Source organism: Drosophila innubila, assembly GCF_004354385.1.
Source record: "Drosophila innubila isolate TH190305 chromosome 3R unlocalized genomic scaffold, UK_Dinn_1.0 2_E_3R, whole genome shotgun sequence".
Lineage (NCBI taxonomy): Eukaryota > Metazoa > Arthropoda > Insecta > Diptera > Drosophilidae > Drosophila > Drosophila innubila.
Genome location: NW_022995380.1, coordinates 27,755,578 through 27,777,357, shown reverse-complemented (window position 1 = coordinate 27,777,357; position 21,780 = coordinate 27,755,578). Strand labels below are relative to the sequence as shown.

The following is a 21,780-nucleotide window of genomic DNA, read 5'->3' as shown; positions in this document are numbered from 1 at the left end:
ATTCTATTAAAACGCTCGACATTTTATGGCCGATTCAGCTGAGTGATTTAACGGCCTTTCGCCGAAAGTGGCCACAGCCCCAGTCGAATAAATAGTCGAATGCAGATCTTTGGTTGGTTAGAAATGTTTGCTTGTTAACTTTTACTATGATACGTCTAACACAAAGGCGGCACTTGGTCATGCGTAACTTGATTGGAGAACTTGCCACTTGCCACTTGCCACCGCTCTATTATGTGGCAAAGAGTTATGTGTTGATTTCCATGCAAATTAATAAATGCATTCTTTACTTGCCCAGCATGCGATTTTAAAACACATTGCGATTGTGATATTTCAATAAACCATGGCCATTGTCAGCTGCCAGAAATTAGAAATTGCTTTTGACCATTGAAGCGTTGATGTTTTAATTAATAACATATTGCTGTGTACGAGTGTATTTGTTGTATGTATACTCAAAAGTAACTCAGCAGGCTCTTTTCAGTCAGTTATAGTAAATACTTGCACTTGTAGTTTCACTTTTCTGCCTCGTTGCGTGTGGCAGGCTCGTTGTCGTTTGCAACTCAACTCAAACCAAACTGCAACTTGCTCTTGACATTATGATTCTATATAAGTGGGCAAGTCTATGGCACTGCTTGGAAAGTGTGCCCAATGCCAATGATCATCTCTCACTGGCAGGCTTGTTTAAATTATTGAAGTACTTTGGGCGACGTGCGTGCTAATTGGCACTCTGAACTTGCAACACAGTTGTTGTTGCCGTTAAATTGCGACTGTCTCCAGCACTGTCACGCATAACGACAGAGCTCTGGCTTCGTTACCACTGTTACCACCATTATGTACAATCCGCTTGGGCATATCAAGTGCACCCATCATCAATTTAACCTGCACGTGTCTACCAACTTGACGAATTACCCTTGGGGCGTATTTGAGACCACTTCCACTGATTTTGTATGGACCTGGTTGTCGCATTCAGCCTAAAAGTAGCCACAATGTGTGCGGACTGCATATGCTTTCAGGCGTCTTGCTTCATGGGGAAAAAAACGTTGCATACTTTTAAGTGCTGGATCACATAGACTGTTGCATACTTTTAAGGTGAACCAAACTGTCGTTTTTGACAGAGGAAATTGAGCTCATGTCACGTATATAACAACATGTGTGTAGTTGTTTATGTCATTGAAATACAAGTGTTTCCATATAGGTTTCATCCAGGTTGCTCACTCTGAAGTGCTGCCAATGCAAGTGACATCTCAGTTAGGCTAATTATTGATATGCCACACTATTTGTGAGTTGTATTTATTTCCAATAAACTTTTAATTGATGTGTTATAGGCTATTTCCATGACCACTCACATTTGCCACATTTGCTCACATTTGCTCACATTTGAATGTGGCTCATTTTTGGATTTCCACGACCAAATGTGAAACTGTTAAGACATTTGATTTTCACCCAAATCATATCAGCTGTTCCGTGCACAAATAATAAAAAGCTGACAATAACCACATGTCAATATATATTTTGATATTATAATTGGCGCAAATTTAAAGCCTACATTTTTTATTAAAGAAATTAGCTGGTTAAGGTGTTAATTGCTTTATTTTCACGAGTTTATCGATAAACATCGCGTGCTCGATAAAAAAATACTGAAATTCGCCGTGGCGAATGTCAAAAAATCTTAAAATTCATTATGAATGAGTCAAAATGATCATTCGGAATTTGTACTGAAATGAAGTCCACATTCGGGCCAAATGATGAAAATGGCGTCGAATGTGCCAAATGTGCTGTCGTGGTAATAGGCTATTATACCCCACAGTACTAACAGCCTTTTAGGATGTGTACAAAAAGAACGGAAATAGAAAATATTGAGTATTCGTGAAATAAAATTAGTAGGTGCGATATCAGGAAATTATAAAATTTGAATGCAAGCTGTAAATTTTTTTGTTTATACTAGAAATTTTTAAATGGAAGCTCAATTAAGCTAAAATTGTTTTCGTGCCACGTTCCTAAAAATTTTCAATAAGCCCGCTTTAAAGTTATGGTTAGAAAAATTGTTGGGAAAAGTGCATGCTGTACTTTTGTCTCTCAACGCAGGGAAATTGCAAACAAAATATGATAAAAGCAACATTTGAACTTAATTTGCATATCTCCAATTATCGCCTGTTGCAGTCAAACAACAACAGCTAACACAAATAACCATAGAGCAAGCATAATCTTGGACTCTGCCCAGTAAAACCATTTAAGACTTTTATGTGTTTTTAAAAATATTTTTATTACTATTCGAGCAATCGCTTTGTTTGAAGTGTTCAAGCGTGGTCACACCTCCTTTGAGTTGCCCGCTTTGCATATTCAATTTTTAGTTTTGGCAATTTACTGGTTCTGCAACTAACTTTATCTGTTGGTTATAAATTGAATTGTTTATATGTATAAGAATAGAAAAGACTTAAAACCACAAAGCTTAACCAGAATCAAAACAACACTGAATTTAATATTAAATACATTTGAGTTTTTGATGCTGTGTCATCAGCAGACCACATCAATTGAACTAACCGGGGATTCAGATCACTATTGAATGATCCCAACTCGATTGACTTCTTTTAAACTAAATTCTGTAAATTAAATGCTAACGAATTCAGCTAGAACTAGTTTTAGACGCGCACTTCCTAAGCCGTCGTTAATAGAAGTAATAAATTCACTTTCGGGGCATTACCAAAACTGATCAACATTCATAACCAGCCTTGAATTGGGCTGGACAGACCTTTCTAGTCAGCATGTCGAGTTCTGAGAGATCGCTGAGGCGACTTTTGCCATAAAATTAGTTGTTTCTGAGATGTTTCTATATCTGTTGTTTTTGAGCAGCTTTAATCATATTCATTCGCGAAGACAGCTGGTAACATCAGCTCTTAAATTGAAAGCGCTTTGGTTAATTCCAATTAGTTTAACGTCTGCTTTGACAGCGTTCAGTGCAATATGAAAGTGAGTTAGCGATAAGGATTCACAAAAGGATTCAAGTCCTTAAGGACATGTGAACACACATTTTAACCATATTTTTCTCATCCAGTTGTTTGTGTGTCTCTTGGCTTTGGCTGCCACATTGGCAACCACAAATGCAGGACTTTTGGGACTGCTGAAGGGTGGCGGCGGCGGCGGCTACGGAGGCGGCGGCTACGGAGGCGGTGGCTGGTCCAGTGGTGGAAGCTACGGTGGCGGCCATGGCGGTGGCTACAGTGGTGGCTACAGTGGTGGCTACGGTGGTGGATACGGTGGCGGTTATGGCCATGGTGGATCGGGTGGTGTACAAATCATTAAAGTAATCGATGGTGGACACAGCGGTGGATATGGCGGCAGTTATGGCGGCGGTTATGGCGGCGGCTATGGAGGTGGTTATGGAGGAGGATATGGCGGCGGTCATGGTGGTCATGGCGGTTATGATGGTGGACACGGTGGCGGCTATGGCGGTGGATACGGAGGCGGCCATGGCGGTCATGTGGATGTCTACAAAGTCATTACAACAACCACCCACAGTGGAGGACATGGCGGCGGCTATGGCGGCTACAGCGGCGACTATGGCGGCCACTCTGGCGGCTATGGATCCTATGGCAACAGCGGCTGGTCCAGCGGCAAATCTGGCTGGTGGAAGAAATAAACTGTGAAACCACTCGATATTTATGTGAAATAAAACCAGTTCTTTATATTCCAAGGTTACAAGAAACCAAAAAAAAAAACCAAAATTTATTTGTTTACGTATACAATTTCTGGGGGAAGAAAACCCATTTAAACATCAAACTATTTTTATAACCTGTTCCATCATTTATTTAAAAGAGTTAGAGGTAAGAAAGGCAGAAAAACAAATTGCCAATAACAGCTAGTGAAGTGCCTTGACGCGAAATCTTGGATTGTCTTCTCTGAGCTTCCACTACTGAAGCTGTTAAGCTAAACAAACCGTTTTATTTTAAGTACAGGAACCCGAACCAAAACCGAAATAAGTTGGTTTGGCCTCTTCATTCATTCTGCGTTTAAATATATATCATTTCAGAAAAAAAATTTTCAACCTAGACCTGGGTTTTCGATTTTAATACCAAAGGGTCCCCCCTTTGAAATTTTGAAAATTGAAAATTTTAAATCTCAAATTTCCACTTTTAACCAACTTCTTATATCGTAATTAGATTCTAGCAACTTTCATTTTTTTGTAAAAAATCATGAAAAATTGAACAAAAATTTTGACTTGTAAAGTTGTTACGTCAAGGTCTGACCAACTTTAAACATTCATAACTTTGTCAAAACAGAACCAAATTTCAAGCGGAATAAAATTTTGATCATGGTTTGGCCTCTTAATTCATTCTGCGTTAAAATATATTTCATTTCAGAAAAAAAAAAAGTTTCAACCTAGATCTGGGTTATTGATTTTAATACCAAAGGGTCCCCCCTTTGAGATTTTGGAAATTGAAAATTTTAAAACTCAAGTTTTCACTTTTAACCAACTATTTATATCGTAATTATTATAAAACTACACTTTAAAATTGATTCTAACACCTTTCAATTTTTTGTAAAAAATCATGGAAAATTGAACAAAAATTTGGACTTGTAAAGTTGCTAGGTCAAAGGTTTGACCAACTTCAAACTTTCATAACTTTGTCAAAACAGAACCAAATTTCTGGCGGAATATTATTTTGATCATGGTTTGGCTTCTTCATTCATTCTGCGTTTAAATATATTTAATTTCAGAAAAAAAAAATTTGTATTTTTTTTCTGGGTTTTCGATTTTAATACCAAAGGGTCCCCCCTTTGAAATTTTGAAAATCGAAAATTTTAAATCTGAAATTTCCACTTCTAACCAACTTCTTATACCGTAATTAGTATAAAACAACACTTTAAAATTGATTTTAACACCTTTCATTTTTTTGTAAAAAATCATGGAAAATTTAACAAAAATTTGGACTTGTAAAGTTGCTAGGTCAAAGGTTTGACCAACTTCAAACTTTCATAACTTTGTCAAAACTGAACCGATTTTCAAGCGGAATGTCATTTTAATCATGATTTTGCATTTTAATTTATTCTGCATTTAAATTTGATTAAGTTCTTACAAAAAAATATTTTCCTCTAGATTCTACTAGACATTGATTTCGATGCTAAGGGTCCCCCCTTTGAAATTTTGAAAATTGAAAATTTTGATTTTCAAGTTTTCACTTTTAATCGACTCCTTATATCGTAATTAGTATAAAACAACACTTTAAATTTAATTCTGAGACGTTTCAATTTTTTGTAAAATATCATATAAAATTGAACAAAAATTTTGACTTGTAGAGTTGTAATGTCAAGGTCTGACCAACTTTAAACATTCATAACTTTGTCAAAACAGAACCAAATTTCAAATTCTGATCATGGTTTGGCCTCTTGATTCATTCTGCGCTTAAATTTAAATAATATAGTTACAAAAATTTTTCCACTGTATCTTGGTTTCGATTTTAATGCAAATTCTACTAAATTCTTCTTGTACAATTTGACAGTATACAATATCATTCGAATTTCCTCAATTAGACAATCATTTCCTGCTATCAGTTTGTGCAACAAGAGAACAAGAACAATTAATTAACTCTTGAAAGTGATGTAAGCTGCGATATTTATAGGACAACAGCAAGAGAATCTCAATCTCCATCTTCATCTATCCAAATATTCGCATTAATGTACCGACGATTGCCAAGGACAAGCAAGCCGTGTATCTTATGGGGCAGACATGGGAGTTGCGTGGGTGGATAGACAACATATGGGCCTCCAGACACTGGGCGTAAATGTTGGCAAGGAAGTAAACCTTGGAATGTGTGTGCAGGGAACAGCGATGTATGTGTGTCGTTTATTTTAGTAGGAAGCTGGCTTACACGTGAGTCCGCAAATGTCGAAAAAATGGCTTTAAGCTGCCTTTTGTGAGAAAATTCCAGCTATTTAATAATTTAAGACAGCCAATTTCGATTCGTAAATATTTTATTTGTAAATGTTTTTTTTTTTTGTAACTTTTGTGTTTTTTTAAAAACTTTGCTGCTTACATGAGAATCTCGCTTAGAACTATCAAATAAATAATGTTAATAAATTATTACTCTAAACTACAGTTAGACGAACCTAACTTAAATTTAATCAAAATGTGCAGAGTGTGTGCGCGTGGAAAAGAAGAAAAATAAAGGCAGAAAATGAGTGCAGAGCGTGCGTAGCGTCTTCGTAAGACAAAGAGTGATGAATAATTGAAAAGTAACAGGAAACGTGTTGTGTGAGTGCAGTTGGAAGAAAGATAGATGGAGAGTTCAGATAGAGTTGAAGTCGATAGCTGGAACTGGAACTGTGGTTTAACCGTAAACGGTAGACAAATGGATCGATAGAACGGAAAAGACAGATTGCGTCATACACTCGTATTACAAGACACATAATCGATTATATAATTCAAATGCTAATGATTAATAACGCACAGTGTGAACGCACGTTACAGATACATTTCCAGCGATGTATCTGTAGGTGCAACTGTGCTCAGAATCAGTAATAACCGTTGGAAACGCATCAAGTCTCTCAAGGTGCAAAAAAATAAAGATAAGTTACTTGAAAATCTAATTACAATTTGTCTGTCTCTTTGTCTCAGTGTCTCAGTGTCTCTTTGTCTCATTTCTGCTTGTGATTTATCTACAAGATAAATGCAACTAAGTAGCTTAGAACTTTGAATTTGTATATGAGTGCTCTTATGACTTTAATTGTGTCTGCTGCAGAGACGCTGCCAGTGGTTGATGTTGCTGTTGCTGATGTTGCTGCTGCTGCTGATGTTGCTGCTGCTGCAGCTGTGCTGCCTGTTGCCGGCTGTGAGCGCGATAGGCCAACTCCTGTGCCTCGGTCAAGGAGCGTCTGTCCCAGCCGCCGCCGCCTCCACCGCCGCCGCCGCCAGAGGACCAACCACCACCTCCACCGCCGCCGCCGCCACCACCCGATGACCAGCCGGAACTGCCGCCGCCCGATGACTTGCCAGCCATAAGTTTCTTCAGGCCAATTATGCCGGCCAAGAGTAAAGCAATCTTGGAGATAATTAACGCCTTGCCCGCCAATATATAGAGTGCTCCCATGGCAATGGGCAGCATGCCCATCAGTTTGGTTGCAACCATCATGGCCATCATCATTCCCATTTTCTTCATCTTGCCGCGACCTGCAATGAAATTAAAGCGATGAAAATGGTTTGAAATTGCCATAAAGAGTACTTTTCATTTGTATCTTTCTCACAAAATATTCTAAAAACTGAAATGTGAGTAGGAAAAATAGAGTCAACTATATTAATTATAATTTTAATAACAACGTTAATTATTTTACTACAACGTTGATCTTTAAAACAGAGCAATAGCATTTTATTTATTAATACTTTTCATTTGTATCTATCTCATAAAATATTTTTAAGACTGAAATGTGAATAGGAAGAAAAGAGTTAACTATATTAATTATAATTTTAATAACAACGCTAATTATTTTACTACAACGTTAATCATAAAAACAGAGCAATAGCATTTTATTTATTAATACTTTTCATTTGTATCTTGCTCATAAAATATTCTAAAGACTGAAATGTGAATAGTTAAAATAGAGTTAACTATATTAATTATAATTTTAATAACAACGTTAATTATTTTACTACAACGTTAATCATAAAAACAGAGCAATTGCATTTTATTCATTATTATTTTTCACACGCTTTCATCTTGAGCCCTTGAATTATAGTATGAACAATGCGTGTCTTTAGTCTAGTACGTGAAATCAATGGAGATGTTTTCATAAAAGTTTTCCTGCCGCAAGTTGGTGAAAGTTTCCAACTCTTTTGCCCAGTTACAAAGGCTGTGTGAGAATTTTTTTTGGCTGCAGCGTGTGTGTGGCTTTCATTTTGTTGCAGACCTCGTCTCTACCAACAGGGATATTTTTGTCGATTTCACTTGGATGGTGAAAATTATTCGGGTAGTGTTTCGGCCAAGGCTAAGGCCAAGGCCAAAGCTGTTGAAATGTGGCCGAAATAAATGCAATGAGGCAGTCATAACCAGATGGCAACAAGCATTGCAATTAGCCAAAAATGGTCGTGCAATTGAGAAAGTGTTGGCCAACTCGTATATGTAACTTGTATCAATTGAAAATCTTGATCAATGATTTGAAAGTAAAAGAAAGTAAGTTCACTTTTCATTACGGAAAAATTGTTGCTTGTCGCCAACGAAAAGCTTGAAGTGTTTGTGTCAAATTTGTAATTGACGGCCCAAAAGACATTTACATGGCACAGCAGATCAGAGAAACGTGTGCAATACTTTCATTGCGTTCGACACGGTCATGACACCTAAAAAGCCCTACTCCGAGTCATGTTTTCGTGCTCATGAATTGTGGTGGCTGTCAAGAAGGGAAGGGGTACATTTTGAAGTCTCTCTCTTTGAATATTTGAAAATGAATTTGTTAAGGAATTCAGGTTTTGTGTTCTTACAGCATTTTTGCAATATTTGAATAATATAAATAAAATGCAGCAATAAATTCTTTTCAAAGAATCTACAGACATTTAAAATTCCCTCTGGCGAGCGTTTTTTCACCGACACTTTTTATAAGTCGGTGAATTTTGTCTTTCAAGAATGTTCTCACAGAGTCTGGTCACATTTTGAGTATTTCTGCATAATAGAACGACACCGAAAAACCAAAGGAAACTGCACTGAAAGTTATTTAACAATATGTGTCGTTGAAAAATAGCTCAAAAATATTTAAAGGGCATTCTGGTGTCGGTTTTGAATGTGTGTTTTATTCCCATTTTTGTGTGTCGACCAACACGAAATTCTGGCATGACAATTTTTCGTCATCGTGTTGTTTTTCTTGTTTGTGTTGTTGTTTCGATTTTTAGGTCATTGTTGCTATTGCGAACAAGTTTCGTGTGCGAGGTGTTTGTGTGTGTTGTGTGTGTGTGTGTGTGTTTCTGTGCTACAAAAACAATTGCACATTTTCCCAAAGCCAAGAATTCTCTACACTCGTTACAGACAATGCAAAGATGACAGGGCAAACTGCAAGCAAGCAATGGCCAAGGAAATGGGCCAAGAAATTGAATGGCTAAGACTCTGCTTGCCAATGTCAGTGCCAGCTATACAATTAAACAGTTGCATATACAATGTGTACATTGTACAGTGTACATATCTTGGCTCTAATAAGCGCCGGATGGTGGCCCAATTATGACGCGACTCAAGCTGCAGGCTGCAGGCAACAATCCGTGGCAAGTGGCTCAGAATTATGTCACTGTCACGCGCAATGCATGCATTTAGCGGTGATTTCATGCAACTAACGTAACTGCAATTACAACTCATTGCCTGTGAGTGTGTGTATGTGTGTCTCTACAGTATGTGTGAGCTGCTTACCTTCCTCGAGGCCGCGTCCAATCTCATCGGAAGTCAATTTGGGGAAACTTATCTGCAGCGAGTGTCCATTAAAAAAGTAACTTAGACGTTCAATTAGCATATTTGTCAGCTTTGCATCGCGTTCAGTGCCGGAGCGAGCCAAGGAGGATTCCAATTCGTTTTCGCTATAGGCGGGTGGGCGTGGCGCCGACTCGAGACGCATTAGCTTAATGCCGTCAGCCACGTTAATAGCATCGATGGGCGCAATGCGGTCTATAAAGGAAATGGCCTTCTTCTTCAGGCATGGCACAAATCCGCTCTCAGCCCGATTGCATTCATCGTAGACACGCAGCAAGGTTCGTGCGCCGGCATTTTGATTGCCTGCCGGCAAATTGTTTAGCTGCTCCGTGGCCGCATCACAGTTGCTGGCCAGGCACAGGGTCAATAGGACCAGGCTAATAGCTGAAGCTCGCAAATGCTTTTGTTTAAATGTCATTTTGTTGTTGCACGCACTCAATGTGGCACTCACAATATCACAAAAACACACACACACACGTACACTTCGACTTCGACTGCCAACACACGCGTCAGGTGTTTGACTAATCCTGGATGCTCTGATCTAATCTGATCTGATCTGTTGGCTAAGAGCGCGTCTTGCACTGGCTGCAAGTTTAAATCAAACTGATGATTCGCCTTGGCGCGCTTTATTCTTTTATAGACCTTTCTTTCGGGCCGTCAACTTAATCACAATTTGATTTTCTTCGTGTCGCAAGCCGAAGTGGAGCTTCGGCTTCGTTTTGCGGCTCGTGAATAGTTTTCTTCGTGTTGCCTCAATTTCCACAAGGTCTGTTAATGTTGCTGCTGTTGTTGCTGCTCTAATGATCATTAAGCCGGCTTCAATGCGGCAAGTAGCAGCCAATGTTGCAGTTACAGTTGGAGGCTGCAACATGTTTTTTTTTTAACGTGCAGCTTTCGTTGTTTATGGCCAAATATATTAGTTGAATTTGTTGCTTTTGGTAGGTGTTTGGCTTTTGCCCATTTTGAAACTGGCTGCCGTTTTAGTTGCCATTGCCGTTTGCGCTTGTCGACACTTTAATATTTATTTTGGTATTTAGTAATTTTCGCCTCGCATTTCTTTTGACCATAAAGAAAGTATTTATCGCCCACTAAACACTTTCGATTTGCAACTCAATTTTGTTATGCAAATTACTTAGAGGGTGGCAACAACAACAACGGCAACAACAACAACACCTTTCCACAATACGGATATTGTTCAACTATACAGAGAGTATCGACTTTCTGATGGCCAGTGCAATCAAGGGCTTTCTAGTAGGCAGCTACCATGATATGCATCTATTAAAGCCAGGCCAAGTGGCCAGGCCAGGCCGTTGACTTTGGTCTTAGCTGCTTGCCACAGTGGCAATGGCAAATTGCTGGCGTCCCACGTTGGGTTGCCCGTTGTTGTTGCTGTTAGTTTTTGTGCTTTAACTTCTGGTGTGTTTTATGCATGAGCCAGCATTCGTATCTGGCTATCTGGCCATGTATCTGGTAGAACGTGCCTGTGCATTTGCCACAACCAAACCGGCAGGCAGGCAGGCGGACAGGCAAAAGGAAAGCCGCCGCAAAGGCCGCATAATTGTGGCTTTTCACTGTGGCTGTAAAAAACTTTTCCCCCAAAAATACCAGCGGAAATAAATAAATTTTGTGGATTCTTGTCTAGTGCTTTCGCTCAGTTTCGCTACCAACGGACATTTTATGATGCAGATGCCCTTTAGGGGCCAAAAAAAGGGATTTCTGCTGTTCATTTTCAACTAATAAAGTCGCAAATTTAAGTCCCAGAGCCTCTGACACATGAATGTCGTGTCGGCTACTTGTTAACTAGCACTTACTCCATATTACGAGTAAGGCACTTGCTAAATCATTTTCTGTCGCCTTCTGGGCTACTAATATAGACTTATATTTCACTTCACTTTCACTAAAAAGGCAACAATTGCACCTATTGAAAACCATGATTAAATCAAGGGCCTCGAGTTGCCTTCGATTTGCATCAATTTCTAATAGTCTATGCATTACTTCAGTTAATTTGATTGCCGATAACAATTGGTGAATGGACAGCTTATTAAGTATAAATATCTTTGTATGTGTAGAATTGAGTTCACTCACCTCTTCAGCTATGTACTGTAATATTTGTAATTTAATTGATTATTGTTTGTATTTTTTTGTATTTGTAGTTGTATTTATTTATTTAACGGCGTCTAAAACCAGTCCAAAAATTTTAAAAAATGCATTAAATAAAAAGAAAATTAATAAAATAAAAATTGACTATTAAATGTTAAAGCTTATGAACCATTTAAGATAACAACTGGTAGCATAAAAAAGTTAAATTCAGTTAAGATAGTTTTAAGTATAAATCTATAGTAATATTAAAAATTTAATTTTGTATTTATTAAATTTGCATTCATAAATATTCGTTACAGCAACAAAATTGATTGTGGTATCTATAAATTTTAAGAAAATAACGCAGACTCATTGAGTTTTTTTACTCCTTCTCTTTCTCTTTCTCGCTGTCTTATTTCCTAGCTTGCATTTTTTACCATTTCGTTGTCTTTATATGCACTTTTTCTCATATTTGAAATTCTGACAGCCTGGCATAAGTATCAAAAATGTACTATTATGCTCAACTGGCGGATCAAAAGAATTGCATGTTTGACGTCTAACGAATAAGCTCGACCCTGCATTCAATTTATGCAGCACATTGTTTATTACCAACTTGCACATGGATAATGCATGCTGCAACTGCAACTGAAGCCGTCAAAATGTCCAACTTGCATTTCACGTTGATTGCTTACAATAGGACCCTGGGACCCTATTGACATGTCTTGTTGTGTTGCGGGTGCAGCTGTCTGCTTTATAATATCCGTATCCGTGGACCAACACGTCGGCGATATCTATCGCCCATATCTTTAGTAGCCTAAGTGCATGTGAACCGACTCCAATTGTCTGCTTCAGTTCCTCGCAGACACTGTTGTTTCCACGGGCAAGGCCAAACGGCTGCCCGAGACACCAGCGAGCTATCATTGTCTACACTGATAAAAACAATTTTCTAAAATCAAGATTTCAGTCTTAAAGCTAAGAATTAATTAAAAAGACTTAAAGTAAAAAAAAATAATATCTTGGACTTGAGAACATTTCAAATAAGACCAAGAAATTATAAAAAATAATAAAAATAAGGATAATTTTTAAAATTATAATTTTTTTTTTGTTTTATTTTGATTTATATATTAAATTTTATTCTGCCTTAATATTTTATATATATTATATTACACTGGGCTTATTATAAGAAAATATAACAAAAATAAGAATAATTTTTAAATTTATAATTTCTTATTGTTTTATTTTGATTTATATATTTAATTTTATTCTGGTTTAATATTTTATAAATATTATATTACTCTGGGCTTGAGAACATTTCAAATAAGACCAAGTTGTTATTATAAGAAAATATAACAAAAATAAGGATAATTTTTAAAATTATAATTTTTTTAATGTTTTATTTTGATTTATATATTAAATTTTATTCTGGCTTAATATTTTATAAATATTATATTACTCTGGGCTGGCGAACATTCCAAATAAGACCAAGTTCTCATTATAAAAAAATATAACAAATATAAGGATAAATTTTAAAATTATAATTTTTTTAATGTTTTATTTTGGTTTATATATTAAATATTATTCTGCCTTAATATTTTATAAATATTATATTACTGTGTGTTTTTTTTTTGTTAAGAAAGAGGTTCGAACCCGTGCTTGAAAAGCACTGAAGCGGCATCAAATAAAATATAACTTATTTATTCTTGAATTAAGAACTGCTTTTTGTAAGAATAAAATATTTAAGATTATTTTAGAAGTTGCTCTTTTTTTTTGCAGTGTATATACCACTTTGTCACCCTCCAGCCGCCATCCGCTCTTCACCATCCGCCATCTGGCATCTGGTGGTGACGCGCCTTGCACTTTTCTTTCAAGAGCCGAGAGATTTTTCAAAGTTTTTCTGTGCCATTTTGTGGTCGAGACCAAAACAAAATAAAGCAGCAACAGTAACAGCCATAAAAACAATTTCATTGTGGCAACGTTAAAAATAAACCAGAATTGCGTTTTAATAAACAGCACTGAGAGACATTGAGACAGAAGCAGAAACAGACAAGGCAACAGCAACAAAAAGTACAACATTAACAAAACAACAACTTTAGCATCCACATTGTGGTTTTTATGTGTGTGAAGTTTTTCATTTTCCGGCAGAGAAAGTAAATAAACTGTTCTAAATTCTTTTTAAATACTTCAAGTGGCCAACAAGTGCAAAAACCTTTGGCGGGTTCAAGATGGATAAACTTTCAGTTTTTAGAACTTGCATATGTATGCGTGTTGTACTTGTGTGTGTGTCTATTTACTTTGTACAACTTTCTATTTCATGCGGGCGTTCATTTCAGCTGCCCAAGTGCAATAAAAGTTGCAATTTTCACGTAAAAAGCGAAACAATAGAAAGTGAAAACTTAAATAAATGTGTGTGTTTGTAAAAGATTGTTTGTTGTTTTTTAATTTTGGCGCTCTCAGAGTCTTAATAATATTAGCAGCAAACCTTGTAGCATATCCGTCGATAAAGATCTGAGTATAGACATTAGGGTGATTAGATTTTTTCGAAAAAAAAAAAAATTGTTTTCGTAATCTACGATTAATTCTAAGATGTTTTTGCCAATAAACCATAATTATTAAATCAATTCCTATTCCTAAATTGAATAATCTTTTGTTATAAGGTTAAAATTATGTTTTAAGGACAATTGTTCCTTTTATAATAATAATAGTTCTATATAATTTTAAAAGTTCTGGACTTAAAAAGAGTTTTAATATCATTATTGTCAGGATTGGACTAAAAACACTAAATATATGCTGTTAATAAATTGATAACAATTTTGAAAAAATAAATTTTTCAACTCTAAAAGCGGGGACTAGGAATTGATTTACGAACTATGGTTGCTGGGTTAAAACATCTTAGAATTGACCGCAGATTACGAATTTTGTTTACCATTTTTAAATTTTTTTTGGTCCATAGAAATCGATGCACCCTAATGTACATACAGAATATGTTCGAGTTAGAGATTCGCTTGGTGTACCTGTCTGTCATCTGGTTTGATGGTTTGATGGCACATTGAAGCTAATCAAAGCTTGCCGCAAGCCGTGCGCACAAATCTCACACTAATTAGCTTTTATATGCAACCAGCTGAGGGGCGCGATAAGCTGGCAACTTTCAGCTTCGACGGATGTGGCAGCCGCAAAATGTGTCAACATAGCTGTGTGGACGGGGTGGCAATTTTTCACTTAATCTGCACACGATTTATTTAAACGTTTGGCCAACTTGACTATTTGCAAAGATCAAAAAACAAAACAACTAAAAATTCACAGTTGGCCAAACGTTGCTAATCGTTGTCTGGTGTCAAAGAAAATGTATTTTTTATTATTGCATCAATTAATTATAATGCGTTTTGGCTTTCTTTGGTGAAAATCTGGCAGTCTCCGGTCAGTGGATGCGGCATGCGTCGAGTTGTGCGTGCCTCGTATTTAGATTCTCAAGTGTCGCATTTACGGAGGAAAGTGCGCAATGGTCGAGCAACCTTTGGGCCACAACGCTTGGGTTGCCTCTCTAATTAAAGCGATTAAATTAAAATGCTGAAAGTAACAATTAAATGCCATGCACAGATTGCGCCCCAAGCACTTGACCCGACCAGGGGAAACTGAGAAAGGCAGACAGACAATCGACAATCGACGTTAGTAAATGTTTGCAGACGGTAACTTGGCAAATGGAGAAGTCATTGCCACGAAATGATTTTATTTAGTGTTAGTTGCTTATACATGTTTGCCTTGCCTCAAAGAAAAAGGCTTCAGCCAGCTAAAAACAAACCAAAACCAGAAAATATAGAAAATCTAAAACATAAATCCAGTGCCTTTGGCACTTGCAATTGTTAAGCCTTATTGACATGCAACAAACTGTACAGTGAACTCTCCAAAGCGTCTGCAATGTTGTGGCTGAGGTAATGTCGAGGCCAAGGAGAAGACGGATGCCTTGCCAAAAGGTTGGAGCTGCTCCTCCTTGGCGGCCGGTTTCACTCTTTCGCAGATGCTTTCACTTTTTTGGCCACTGTCACGTTCGCCAGTGTTTCAATTTATCATCCACGGGTGGTTGTTCGCCCGTTGGTCCATTGAACCCGCAGCAAGCAGAGAAAAAAACAACAGACATCATGGGTTAGATTTAGGGCCAGCAATGGGTTAAAGCTCCATCATTTGTCAAGGTGACCGCACAGCAACCGCAGCGAGTCGTAACTCTCGTAAGCCTTCCTAATGTCTCCCAAAATCATATTTAAATTGTGACTTATTTGCGACAATTCTTCAAGTGAGATTGTATCTTCTGACTGGCTAAAAGTCATTCATAACAATTGTGACACGTTTTTGACATCATCTGTTGCTACTGTAAAATAAAAATGGATATAAAACAGTAAGCTATGCAAATTAACATATGCTCAAATTGAAATGAAACGTCGTTGCAGAGAGAGAGAGAGAGGCAGAGACAGAGACAGAGACATTGCCGAGACATCAAATACATTTTCAAGTATAAAATGAAAATTAAATGCAATGCAAAAGTGTTTTTGGCTGCCGTAATACACTTACTCATTTCTCTTGCCATACCTGGCATCTCTGATTGATGAGCAGGTCTACGTCTTTCACATTTGGTCATATTGATTGACATTAACATTGAACTTTGCATGTCAGCGTCTGCTCGTTAGCAGCTAAATTTCACCGCAAATACTTTTGGGGAAATTTAAACGCACTTAGATGCTCGTGCTTATAATGCAATCAGGCGAGTAAATTGAATAATCTGCGAGTTTGATATCAAAATTACACAGATACTGCCATTCTGTATTTGCTTCTGGGACAGAAATAGCAAAACGCCTAGAGCAAGGAGCCACATTTTATTTCTGAGAACGCCAAAGGCTGAGGGTGAACTTGGGAAAGTGAAATTGAAAACAGATTTCATGTACATTGCAAACATGTAAATTTAAGCATAATATTTACATTAAATTGAATTGAAAGAAAATTGTTTGTGAGCACAAATAAACCAAGAAATGATGTTGACAGCTTGGAAAAGGCATATAATAAATTCATCACAGGCTAAGTAAGTCAAGCAGCGAGTCAGTCACGGTCGGGCTTTCCACGACTGCGGCCGTACAGTTCATCAAAAGCCGGGGTCAAAGTAAAACGTAATTGGCCAACGGCGCTTAATTTGATTGAACATTTCAGACAAGCTAAGAAAAAACCGCTGAGCAACGGCCACCTGAAGCAATTGTGATCTCAACCTGTGCCGACACCCGGCACCCGCATAGAGTAGCTAAAAGTAGCCAAGTTGTTTTCGTTTTCAAGCGAGGAACGTCTCTGATGTCAACACAAAGTGAAAGTGAAAAATTTTGTTGGCGAAAACCCCAAAAAAAAAAAAATAAAATAAAATAAAAGCCAACATGGCTTTTCCTTTTATGCAATTGTCTTGGTTCAATGCTAAATGCCAATGTTCCCAGACTGCAAGCCCACATAATATACGAGTACGTGTATTCTGGTCCGACACAGAAACAAACTCACATAGATACAATAAATCGATGGCATGTGAGCCTGGTAAAAGTTTCGTGCCGATCTTGGCAAGTTCGTTGCTTAACTCTTTTGTTCCTTTGCCATTGATCGTCGGACAAGCTGCTAAGCGCTTTGTTTACTTTACTGTTAACACAAATGCCAATTACAGCAAATTGGCCATTGCTGCTGTTGCTGCATTTCCTCAGAGGCATCACCGATTTGGTTTTTGGGCGAAATGCAGCGGATGAGCAGTGGCTTCCACTGCGAAAGTTGCTTGGCAGTTGCGTGTGAGCGTGTGAGCTCAACTTGCATTATCATAAATTATCGCTAACAGATTATGCGGCTAGGTTTCCCATCTGCTTCACACATCTGCTCATCTCTCCATGTCCAAAATGTAGAACAACTAATGAAGCTCGCCTCAATACCATCTTCAAAATTCCCACTTTCCCTTCAGTGGTTTGCAAGTGAATAAGATTCATTATATTCATTTTGCCGTTTGGCTATCGAGGGCAACTGATAAATAAAATGCTAAATCAACTAGCTAGTATTTATTATTTATGAGTTACTTTCACTAGAAAATTAAATTTCCACAGGAATTTGTTTTGATTATGAATTGCGACTGACAATTGCTGCTTGCTACTGTATTTATATGAACTGCCTAAAAGTATGCTTTACAAATGTAAGCGTGAAAAATTATAAACAAGAGTAATAAAAATGGCTTATAATTTTTAAGAAAGAAATGAAACGAAAAGAGAATGTGCTTTTTATGTGCTCGTTGTTCTTCTTGCTTAAAATAATATGAAATTTATTCTGAGCATTGCAGGTCACAAGAACTAAGCGTATTCAAAGACTATAAATTTCGTAGAGGAAACTCTTTTGTTTTTTTGTTACAATAATTTGTCTTAGAATTTCTAGAAGTTCCGTAGCTACACTTTCATTAACTTTCCTAACGACAGCGACAATTTTCCAGCAATTCTAGTTGCAATGCAACAAATTGCCCCCAATTTCGTTTTCTTTGCAGCATATCTAATATGTGTGCCAAAATCTTTGCGTGTCCAATTGAAATCCAAGACAATAATAAATGCTGAAGAAGCAGAGTGTTTGATTGTCGATTTCTGTTTGTGGCGGTGTTTGTGCTTTTAGCTAAATCTTTACAGCCTGCCTGATGAAAGTGGGCGTCAGAGCAAAGATATTATTAAGTAGTCAGCAGCAGTACAGAGCAGAGCAGAGTTATAATAAAGAAAAGATTGAAATAATTACAAAGACTTGCTAATTACGACAATGAGCAATGAAATTGACTAGCCGCATTTGCTGGCTGCCAATTGCACTAAATCTGCAACGAAGCTTGGTTTAACGCAGTTCCAGAGTTGCAGATGCAGCTAACATGCATATTACGCTCTGAATAGCCAACGGCAGCAACGGCAGCAAGAAAAGCAAAACTGGATGCAACGGCTGCCTGACTAATTGTGGCAAGTTGAAGTGTATAAATTTGTTGAACAGGCGGCCGCACAAGATCAGTTGGCCAAGTGAGTTTGCTAGAAGATCAACACCAAGTGGCAAGAAGAACAAACTAAGCAGGAATAGAGAAATACCTTAAGGATATATATATTAAACAATATGGATACGCGCCTGAGTCTACTCATTGCGCTGCTGCTGACAGCAATCTACGCTCAGCGAACCACTTGGGCGTTGGAACTGAACAGCAACTCCAACTCCAACTCCAATTCGACTGGCAGTGGAGAGAGCGGACTACTGCGTACCGTACGTCATGTGTATGTCCAATGTGCGGACAGCGATGATATTTTTTGGTGCTGCAAGCTGCACGGCGCTCGCCTCCTTGGACGGGCTCTCAAAGTGCAGCAGCTCAGCATTGTGGATGGCGTTAATTTGGTGAGACGTCCGAGTGCCAGTGGCAGTGAAGACTCCCGTAATGGACGCGCTAGCATCGCTGAAAGTCAGCTGAACAATCGTGATCTGGAGCACATGTCAAGCAAAAGTTTGGATGCCCTGCTCATGGAACGTTTTCTCAACTTTCTGCACAGCCATCAGCTGCAGGTGAATCTGCCACGTCTATTGCGCTATGGCGAGCGTAATAGCCAGGATTATCTGCAGTCGCTGCTGGGTTACTTTATGCCCGGCGAGGGGGCCGCAGACAGCGAGGGTCGCAAGAAGAAGGACGATAAGAAGTATCTGGGACCATTCATTGCTGCCGTTCTACTCAAGACTGCCATATTAAAGATGGCCTATCATTCGATTGCCATTGTGGCGGGCAAGGCGCTGATTGTGGGTAAAATAGCGCTGATCATTAGTGCGATCATTGGGCTGAAGAAGCTGGTCAGTCACGATGGCGGCGAGAAGACAACCTATGAGATTGTGAAGCATCCGCAGGTGCAGCAAAGTCACACCTACTCATCCAGCCATCAGGGTGAATACGATAGTGGTGGCCACGATGGCGGCTCCTATCATCGCAGCATGGACGACGAAATGATGATGCAGGATAAGGCATATCACGCCTGGTTGCCCCAAGCAGGAGGAGCTGCCTCTGCCGCCTCGATTGGCGCTGCTGCCGCCAAGGTCACACGATAAGTTCGCACCTAAAGCAAAAGCAGAAGCAGAAGCACAACCAAAGACCAAATTTGTTCACTTAGTTTCAATTTGTCTGCAATTGCATTGTATTTACATTTGTTGACCACAATCATAGTTTAAGTTTAGTTACCATAGTTACAAGTATTTTTACCACTGAAATACAATACATAAAGCTAGAGAAAACCACTTCTGGGCATTTCAACTGCCGCCTCTTGTGCATTACTCGTTGTTGTTTTTGTAGCTGCTGCCAAATGACGACGATTCAGCTGCTCCGTCTCGTAGGCATAGTAGGCCTGCTCCTGGCCATCTCTCGAATCCTCCGGCGCCGTCTCCAGCTGTGCAGGACTATAGCTGTGAGTGGGCATGCTGCGGTGCCAGCCGCTCTCGTGACTGTGGCCCGAATTGGTGACAATCACATGCTCCGGGCTACCACTGTGTCCAGTCGTACCCTTTTTTAGACTGCCCTGCAAGAAGATGCGTAGCGCCATTGACTAGTCATTGTCCAGGCAATAAGTCTGGAATTGGGCTGTCCCAAGTCGGGCACGTTTTTCCCAATTCCAGAATCACCTCTCGTTATCTTTGCTTATTAGAGTGGGTCAATTTGTATGGAGTAAAAAATATGCACAAAGCGGTTATAAAAATCGTAATCTACGATGAATTCTAAGAAGAATTGCCCAAGAAACCAAGGGTCTAATCAATATCGAGAAGTGATAACTATTCCATATATTGGTAGCACTCTGCTAAGTAGAACTTACCTCTAAAACCAAAAAAAATGAAAAACCCAAGTAGAAGGCGATTTATGATGAATTTAGAGATAAGTTTAACTTGGCGGTCCTTTTTCCATTGAATTTTAGAGAATTTTAGATTTAGAGATAAGAATAACTTGGCGGTCTCTTTTCCATTGAATTTTAAAATTAATGGAAAAAGAATTTTTTTATTGGATCTTCTAAGAAACTTGACAAAAGTGCTTATGCTTAAAATATAATTAAAAAGGTTAAGACCGCCAAATAATTCTTATCTCTATATTCTTCGTAATTCGTCCTCTCTAATTTTTTTTTTTTTTTTTTTTTTTTTTTTGTAAGTTTTACCTAACAGACAATTACCCACTTAAAAAACACAAATAATTTCTCTGTAGAAAGTGGAAGCTCGATATTGATTTTAGAGCCATGGTTTCCTGGGCAATTCTTCTTAGAGTTTATCGTAGATTACGATTTTTATAACCACTTTTTGCATTTTTTTTACTCCATACAAATTGACCCACTCTAATGCTTATGCTATAAACTCACCAGCAGCGATATGGCCAGTGCGATTTTGGCCATAATGAAGGCCGAGCCGGCGATGAGGATGACCTTGCCAAGGAACATTTGCGCAAAGGTTGCCAACATGATCATGCCACCCATCATGGCCATGTGCTTATCTTTGTCCTTCTTCTTGCGACCTGTTTTGTTGAAACAGTTTTTGCTTTTATTTTTCTTTTTCATCTTATCTTTACCCTTCTTTTTGTTTTTCATTTTTTTCTTTTTTTTATCCTTGTCTTTCTTCTTTTTCTTCTTTTTCTTCTTACTCTTCTTTTTTTTCTTTTTACTTTTATGTTTCTTCTTTTTCTTTTTCTTTTTCTTTTTCTTTTTCTGCTTATCTTTATGATTATCTGTCGCTGTCGCTTGCACATCAAAACTACCAAAGCTCGCAATAAATTTATCGACTTTATCATCTATGAGTGCAACTGTACCTTGATCCATGCCCAGCTCATTCCCAAACTCATCGATGGCATTCGAAATGGTTAACTGTCTGGGCAGTCGCATACGCAACGCTCGTCCCTGTGCCAGCTGAAGCAACTTGCCAGCCAATCCTGCCACACTCCTTGCATTCTTCGATTCACCACTTGGTCCTGCAGTATTTTGTGGCTCTATGCTGAGATACTCGCTCAGTTGCCAAGTGCTGTTGTCTAGAGCAGCTGCATCCAACAAACGTTCGCCTTCGGTGTTCAGACATTGCCACTTTTCCGCTGCACTCAGACAATGTTGCAACATTCTTCCCAGACTGCGTGGACTCCACTCTGTGGCAGCAATTTCTTCGCTTTTTCCCAGTGCTTGGCTGCTTGGGACAAGCCACTGACAATACAGCAAGCACACTAACAGACGCCACATTTTTCAAATATTGGGAAAGTCACCGA

At 38.3% G+C, this 21,780-nt stretch overlaps 4 protein-coding genes across 4 annotated transcripts; 2 read left to right on the top strand and 2 right to left on the bottom strand.

The window, feature by feature from the left end:
- Positions 1–2,943: 2,943 nt before the first annotated feature.
- Positions 2,944–3,719, top strand: LOC117790910 (glycine-rich protein DOT1). Its single transcript, XM_034630522.1, has 2 exons — positions 2,944–2,964; positions 3,050–3,719. Exons 1-2 carry the CDS (start codon positions 2,959–2,961, stop codon positions 3,632–3,634), a joined length of 591 nt encoding a protein of 196 aa, XP_034486413.1. The 5' UTR covers positions 2,944–2,958; the 3' UTR covers positions 3,635–3,719.
- A 3,069-nt stretch (positions 3,720–6,788) lies between these two features.
- Positions 6,789–9,849, bottom strand: LOC117789510 (the record flags this gene model as incomplete). The annotated part of the gene is made up of 2 exons (XM_034628542.1): positions 9,375–9,849; positions 6,789–7,162 (listed from the first exon to the last, which is right to left on the bottom strand). Coding segments are annotated over exons 1-2 (849 nt in total), but the record flags the coding sequence as incomplete, so codon positions are not given.
- An 8,789-nt stretch (positions 9,850–18,638) lies between these two features.
- On the top strand, positions 18,639–19,607 carry LOC117789509. The gene has a single exon (XM_034628541.1). The coding sequence runs from the start codon at positions 18,639–18,641 to the stop codon at positions 19,605–19,607; it is 969 nt and encodes a 322-aa protein (XP_034484432.1).
- Positions 19,608–19,780: 173 nt separating this feature from the next.
- On the bottom strand, positions 19,781–21,754 carry LOC117789508. The gene is made up of 3 exons (XM_034628540.1): positions 21,337–21,754; positions 20,894–21,045; positions 19,781–20,071 (listed from the first exon to the last, which is right to left on the bottom strand). The coding sequence occupies exons 1-3, from the start codon at positions 21,752–21,754 to the stop codon at positions 19,781–19,783; spliced, it is 861 nt and encodes a 286-aa protein (XP_034484431.1).
- Positions 21,755–21,780: the final 26 nt, after the last annotated feature.